At 39.1% G+C, this 8033-nt stretch overlaps 1 protein-coding gene across 1 annotated transcript; it reads left to right on the top strand.

The window, feature by feature from the left end:
- Positions 1–1848: 1848 nt before the first annotated feature.
- On the top strand, positions 1849–5507 carry LOC125178543. The gene is made up of 5 exons (XM_047882552.1): positions 1849–2807; positions 3207–3304; positions 3677–3894; positions 5125–5246; positions 5487–5507. The coding sequence occupies exons 1-5, from the start codon at positions 1857–1859 to the stop codon at positions 5505–5507; spliced, it is 1410 nt and encodes a 469-aa protein (XP_047738508.1). The 5' UTR covers positions 1849–1856.
- The last annotated feature ends 2526 nt before the right edge of the window (positions 5508–8033 follow it).

Below are 8033 nucleotides of genomic sequence, written 5' to 3'. Positions count from 1 at the left end.
TTGAGTAATTAATTTGGATTTAAATTTATCTCAATCGGTTACAATTTTAGCATTAGAGACATAGCAATAGTGGACGCGATACTCATAATGTGGTATTCTAATAAAATGATGTACTTCCGGCAGTCTTTCTCTCATCCTATGCGCTATTTTATACATGGTATTCTCCTTCACCATACTGCATATGAAGCATCGGCCAGAGGAAAGTTCACTGAGGTTTTCTCTATTTACGCGCTAAAAAGTAGCTTTTAATTACGCACCCCGGCTGGCTAAGGGGCGCTTTAGTCGCCATTGGCAACTCATTTTGGGACAAGCCGGGATAGTCACTTTGGTGCGTAGTTTCTACACACCGATTTGTTTCAGTGTAGAGCTAATAAAAGCTAGTATAGTGCAAGCCTCAATTAAAACTAATCGTCAGTTTCCCCTCCATAAATTTTGAATTATTTGACTTGTTAATTTGTACCAAACACCAAGGCTTCTACCACTGTGTACATACATGTAGGAAGATTGCAAGGTCTTGAACCAGTAGCAACCAAAGTCCCATGGAACAATTATTAGTTTTGAAGGATCTTCAGTCTCAATATTTCAAGACCATTTGATATGCTTCACAGGGCTAAAATGAAACTAATAAGTACTAGAATGATAGAGAACATGAATATAAAATAGTTACTTACATTTTAAATTCAGGCACAATAACAGGCAGCTGAATATTTCCTGTGATTCTCAAATATTCATGGCAAGCTATGGCATGCCATCAACATATATTGCCATAGCCCATAAGTATTTGCTGTTGCTCACTGTGGTAGGGTTTCTTTTAGACTTTAGCTCTTGAAAGTTTTTTCTGATTATAACTATATTATTATGCATCCATATTCATATTGATGAAAAGAAGTACCTACTTCAATCTCCCCCTGCTTGTTTAAATAACCATGAATTATCCAGGCCATTTATATTTTTCTTCTTTTTCTCAAGAGTGGATTCTGAGCCCTGCATTTCAGTCCTGAGTGCTGGATGGCAATGATTGCACTAATCGTGGCTTTTTAAGGTATGTGGTGCAGTATTGGACAAGCTAACTTTGCTAAAGTGTTGCATTCTAGCTTGGCTACTTTGCAAAGGTAGTGTTTAATACTTGAACTAATTTTTTCAAGTTGTGTCGCTTAATATTAGCAGCTACATTATCTAGCAAATTAAGGCCTGTTACCTATGCTAATAATATTCATTAAATTTAATTAGATTTTTCAGTGTTTGTAAAAATCTAAAAAAATTATTTTGTTGTAGAAATTCAAACTTTGCAAAAATGTTTTCAAGCATGCTATTAAAATTTTAGTTTTTTTCTTCTGTTATACTTTTTTTATGTATATTGTATACAAAATTTGTCACTATCAAATTTATTTATGCAGGTGAAACTTCTAGCAGAAATGGCAGCTTGCTCACAGAACATCACACTTGTGCCTGGGATTGAGCTTTCTCCTCAGGAAGCCAACAGATACAAGAACATTTTTGCCGTCCAAGTTCCAATGTGTGAAGTTTTTCGAGCCGTTCTAAAATGGGAATGCAGTGACAAGCAGCTTGGTCAAACATATGCTGATTATTTTGGTCAAAAGAAGCAGCAATATGAAGAACACCATGCTGCCCTGGTGGCAAAAAAGTACAATAAATTAAAACTCCCAAAGATTGGACTACCCCCAAGTACAATGAAAAAGCTACAGGAAGAACCATCAAAATATGACGTAACTCTAATGTTTTCTTTTTTGTGCAAGATATTCAAATCAAAAGTATTCACACACGTTGACCATGTGAGAAGTCTCAGTCAACTAGAGTGCCTCTTGAAGGAGGCTAAAAATATAAGAAATGCTGTTATGCATGAAGTCGCTGATGATGTTGTCAACCCTATGAAGTTTGATGAAATTGTCAAAGCCATGCATGATGTGATAGATGAAGCTGGCAACGTGTACAGAATCCCTGCTGATGAAGTAACGAGTTTAAAAGCCCAAATAGATGGGATGTGGGATGAAGTGCTCACAGATAATGAAAAAGCTAAGGCTTATTGTTGCTTCTTCCTGCAAACTTATGGAAACAAAGAAGCCAAAGTCATGTGGGAGGCGATGTTGTCTGAAGAAACTTTGCTCTTTGGCGATGAAAAAGTTGAACGCTCGAAAGTTTTCCATTCCCTGGAATTGACACTACAGAAACCTAAAGATCAACCCGAAGACAAGATCTCCTACACTGAACTGCTAACTGGCAAAGATAAATTCATTGTAGTCATTGGCGACTCCGGGTCTGGGAAATCCACTTTGGCAAAGAACTTGGTGATACAGCACCATGGTATCTCAGATGCAAAGTTAGAAATATTCAATCTGAAGAATCACAATTTGTTACTTTATTATGAATGCAGGAATGTTTCTACAACAGAATTTACTGATGTAGTAGAAGAAAACTTCGAAAATGTGTGCCAGAAACTCGGCCCTGAAACTGTTATCCATGGAATCACCGAGTCTAAACCTTTGATTCTCATTGATGGCTATGATGAATGTCATAAAGCCTCGTATAAGGTTGTGCAACAAATAGTGAACAAAATGAGGAACCATGAGTGTCGTGTGATCATCACCACCAGGCCAAGTGCTGCTGATGAGCTCAAGGGCTTTCTGAAGCGAGAAGGCGTGAAGTTCCAAGAGTATGAGATATTAGAAATTAGTCATTTTGATGACCAACTAAGATTTCTCGAGAAGTATGAAAAGCATGTCACTCCACATGCAGAAAAAGTTGTGAAGAGCTTCAGCTCTCTTGGAAGGAGCATTCAAGAACTTTTTGTTCGTCCTATTAATTTGGTTCTTTTTTGTCACCTGGTCTGGAACTTTCCTGAGAGGATAAATGATTGGAAATCTCATGCTGCTGTGGCTGAAGTCACATATGATCTGTATGAAAAAATTATTCAGTCAAAGCTGGCTGCCCACTCCATTGTTGACAAGGCTGGACTTATCGATTCTTTCTTCCAAGACTTAAGCGAATTCTCCTTGAAGATGATTAGTGAACATCATTTGGTTTTCTCTGTAAAGCAAGTTGACGGTCTGATACGCAGTATCAGATCAAATTTCAAAGAATATGGGATGCTTGGGAGGCTTGACCCATATGCTTTTCTGGGTGTTGTCTTAAGAATAAAACGTTCAATGAAAAATTCTAAATCGTGCACATATTTCTTTCATCACAAGAGCATACAAGAACTCTTTGCTTCCAAGCCTGTCGTAATGGAGCTCCGTAAGAATAATGCCCTACCTCCAATCCTGACTCAAAAAATTGAATGGATCAGGTGAGTTTTCTGTTGAGAGAAAGATTTAATCGAGTTTCTTAAGATTGACTCTGGAACAGAAAACTCATGCGGTTGTGGTTAGAGGATTCAACCATATTTTTATCGGTCCTGATTCCACCTGCGTTCACAGGAATGAGGGGGGAAAATGTCAGGGATTTATTCATCATTCATATGCAGCTTTACAGGCACACTCTAAAATGGAGAAACCAAATTATTTCTATTTTAGAAATAAGTAAAACAATTTTATAAGAAGGCCTAATTTTCATGTTGACAAGGTTTTGTCCAGAGATGAACAGAACAATATGCAGATTGTTTGTATGATTTACCTGTTAATTATCCTCAACAATAATATTTGACTAATGATTTAAACAGGCGGCGAGAGGTGCTCAAGTATGTGTTCATGGAGCTGAGTGCTGCTGAGGATTGCACTGTCTTCTGGAATAACTGGCCGCTCCTGCTTAAAGCTATTGGATGCTTTCCCTATTATTACGCTGAAGAAATTGTACTGAACAGCCCTAATTCGCAACACATTGCGGCAGCGTTTGCTGAAGTCGTCTTGCAGCCTAACGACAAGTGGGAAATCGATGCAGGTAGTTTGTTTCCTGAGTACCTCTAGTGTTTGGGAGCTTTCATTTCTGGCATTGTATACGCAGCAAAACAGACACAAAACGTCATACAAAAGATAAATACATTCGAAAATAAATGTTTCAACACGACTTTCACAACCAGGTTCAAAATCATCTCCCTCACGAGGCGAAGAGTATCTGGAATATCCATTGACAACACTAACTACCCTTAGACAAACAAAGGAATCATCTTAGAACTGCACTTCACAACAGTAGGCAATAGGAGAAAGGAAAGCAATAGACCTCACAAATTTACCCCAAATAAATAGATTTTATCACCTCCAACCTAACATAAACAAACGCACCCTATACCTAACATTTGTTAGACCGTCCCTCATTTACTCCGCAATACCACAACCAACATGTCTAAAACATTAAATTTCCCAACTGCAAACAATCCCAAACAAGTTCATCACCTTAAGCCATGAAGTTCATCACGAACACACACTAATCAAATTTCATACCTTCAGGAATATAACACAATTAATGCAACGTTTTATATATAGTTTGCATGATTTTTATATACATACTTTTTAACAGTAATTACATTTGTAAGTACTTTAAATATTGCATCGAACCACAAATTCCCCCTCACTCCTCCACAGAAATCAATCTAAGTCCGGACGTGTTCCCTCCCATCCCAGAAAATAAAGTACAACAAATCAGGCAAAAATTGCAACATAATCTAACGATTTTATAATCATTTAATATAACCTAAATTCTTAGACCACAGCAGATAATGTGGGCATCATTCAATTTGTTCATTATTTTTCAAGTGTTGCGATACGATATTTACTCTTCTGAACACTGCCTACACTCAGAAAGAAGAATGTACAATTTCCCAAATACTGCTGCTCTCTAATACCCAGAGCTCGAGCAGAGAGCAGGCGTGACACTGAAGGAGTTCACAGTAAAGGCTTTCTCATTATAGTGAACTAGCATGTACATTTTGATCCAATGCTTGCGGGTGACTTTAATGAGGATTGATACTTAGACAAGTACCTACATCACTTGTGCTCCTCTTGTTACTTTTCGAACCTATGTAGATTTTACACGGTTTTGTAGTTGCAATCTTAATCATAATCAAAAGTAATAATCTTCACGAATGTGTAATTATCATAACAATTTGCAAAGATTTGATGAATGATGATGATTGGATTTTAAAGTAATAATCAATCTATTTGTTTTTTCTAGATTTTCTGTGGCTTCCAACCTCGCGCAATGTTGATGCCGTTGCGCTGCTGCTGCCTCACCAGCAGCCCGCCACGCTCAGCGTCGGGCTCCTTGATAACCCAGCGCCCGAGTCGTGGCGCCAGGTGGCCAGAACATTCACAAACAAATTGGAGTTGCGGCCCCGAACATTATCAAGACTACCATATCCTGACTATTCAAAACCATTTGACTACATGATTGAAGCTTTGAGCTATTCAAGGTGCATTGTCCAATAGAGGTCATTTTGTTGAGAGCAGTTCACACATAATTAGCAGCTGCTTTGAATATATTTTTATAGATCTTTCTTCAGTTTTAATTTTTGACGAGTAATATTTTTTGTGCAGATGCGTGTTGTCAGTTTTTGAAGGCCGTATTGAGGATCCAAGCAGCATTCAGACCTTAACTAAAGTTGCAACCCCCGACACAGAGTTCACCATCGTCATGCCGCCACACGTTGACTTGACGCCGCTACAAGACAAGCATCAAGTGTTGTGTGAGTGAAGAGATACAGAAAGTTATTTGCATCTAATACCGTAGCTGTTACTGGGAACTATTAACATGATAACCGATGCGATAAACCGAAATATTGAAAATCCATCACTTTCAATATTTTGTGAAGTTTGTGGGAAGGTAGTATGTGGTTTGATGCACATGATCATATACATGTTACTCTAACTCTTTCCACATGTAAACTGGCTAGACAATGTATTTGCTATGAATCGTTTCTTCCATTTATACCTTTGCAGGGGTGATTGTTGAATTCTCATCATATCAAGGAAATGCTGTTCCACTTCCCGTGTCTCCTCACATTTTTGTACTAGTGAAGTCTATTGCCGAAAATCAGCACGAGTTATTGACTCGCACCCTACTTGGCCTTTCCCCAGCTGACAACAGGTATAGTGTTCAAATTATAATCATGATGAAACACATGTCCTCATTCTGTTCTTAGGGCTGTCCACAAATATCCTCTTCGACTACATTGGGTCGAAATGTATTAGTTTAATTTGGCCATGAACCAGTACTAATGTAATAGAATAATACTAATGTAACTGATTAGAGATCTCCCAAACATGCCCTACGTATCAAGAATAGTGAGTGGTTAAAGTCTCTTCAATGCTGTGCTACATCCTTGAACTCGTATATATGCTACTATGTTCAAAATATCGCAACGTGCAAGAAAAATGACAAATAAATTAGGCTTTGACTAACCATACGTGAAGGTGGAGCTGCAGAGAAGGCGAGGAATTGGCTTCCGAACCAACACCCTTGATGAGTTTCCTTTGAGCAACACGAGACGCAGTAGAATTATATCATTAGGACCACCTTGATCCCATTCGTTGATCCTTTCACAATTCATAAAAATGTTTTGAAGGACAATTTTTGAGAATAAAGGGCGAATCTGTAGATTTTCACCGTTCAAGAGTTACACAGCAAAAAAAAACATGTCATACGTTACTGAATGTTCATCCTCTGCCACGCATACGATTCAGCACAAGTTTCGCTGTGCTGCCAACCTAAGCACTGACGTCTAGTCACGGCGAGTAGGAAAATTTAGCACAATCGTGGCATTATCTACACACACGTTGCAAAGAGCTGCAGTGGTCACCATTGGTCGAGGAGCTCGCACTTACAGCTTCAGCCAAGCAAAGATATCAGTACTTTTTATGTATATCAGTACTTTTTATGGGAGTTTGAGATTTGCGAACCTTCATGATTGAATCCAGACGGCAAGTCGATGGACCTGAAGTACTTAATATCTTCTGACGTGCAGCCGTTGGCCGCAAATATTACTCTTAAACCTGCTCTGGAGCTAACGCCCTGCCAAAATTTACACAGTTGCATATAGCGTCACCTTCAAAGCCGCACACCATGTCGGGAACAGCATAAGTTAAATTAGTTGTGAACTACTTAAAAGGAGTGTTGAGAACAGACTTGGCTGGTTCCTAGGGGAATTCTTCATTCCGATGGTCATATAAGACGAAAGCTTTTTTTAATTCAGTCTCAAAACTCGGATAATAGCATGAAGCCCTCCCCTCCAACCCCAGGTTTACGAGGCTGGAGCTCTGTGACTGCGCGTTGACTGAAGCGCAGCTGCAGGAGACGCTGGCAGAGCTGCAGCGCGCGGGGCTCAGGACGCTCTTCCGGGGCCAGCAGATCCATGCGGGGCCCAGTCGAGCGCTGAAAATTCGGTAAATAAACTCGTTGAAACAATTTTAAGTTAATAGTGTGTCTTGAAGTTCAGTGTGACTGATGAAAGTGGTGATCACTGCGCTGCCCGATAGTGTTCACGTCACCTGCAGGTAAATTTAAGAAAACCATTCTTCATTTACTATTGAAAAGGCTGACTCATCCTTAAATATATTGTCGCTAGTATCAGTGGTGAATCTACCACGGCTCTACCTATCAGCGGCAGTTTTTCGACCATGTCACCGAGTATTTAAATCGGTTTGATATCCCAGAAAGTTTGTAAGTTTGTTTGAAGTCTGGCCCTGGAAATGCGAGTTTTTAGATGCTGTTCGGCTGCGTCTCCACGATGCCTAACACGTGGAGATATTATCTGGTGATGAAAGCTCATTCTTAACGGCGGAACCCTGAGACATTGGGAAATGGGGGTGGGAAGATTTGGTGTAAACATTTGACATATAATTGAAAGTTTGACAAGAGTTCATTTTATTCATAAATCATACTTTAAAGTTTCCAATAACATTAAAAACTTGGCGCTATATGGGAGTTCCTACCAGGGTTGCACTGGGTACCTGCCCACCTACCCACCTGGGCTGGGTTTTTTAACGTTAAAACCCTGTTTTTTAAACCCGTAGTAAAAAGTTTGTTTTAAAGAAAACTGAAAAATGCATCAAAATGATCCCATGTTTGAATTTCAGAATGCAATA

The sequence above is a fragment of the Hyalella azteca genome, unplaced genomic scaffold, assembly GCF_000764305.2.
Source record: "Hyalella azteca isolate HAZT.00-mixed unplaced genomic scaffold, Hazt_2.0.2 contig10703, whole genome shotgun sequence".
Lineage (NCBI taxonomy): Eukaryota > Metazoa > Arthropoda > Malacostraca > Amphipoda > Hyalellidae > Hyalella > Hyalella azteca.
Note: the sequence above shows the minus strand (reverse complement) of the source record. Positions and strands in the feature narration are given on the sequence as shown.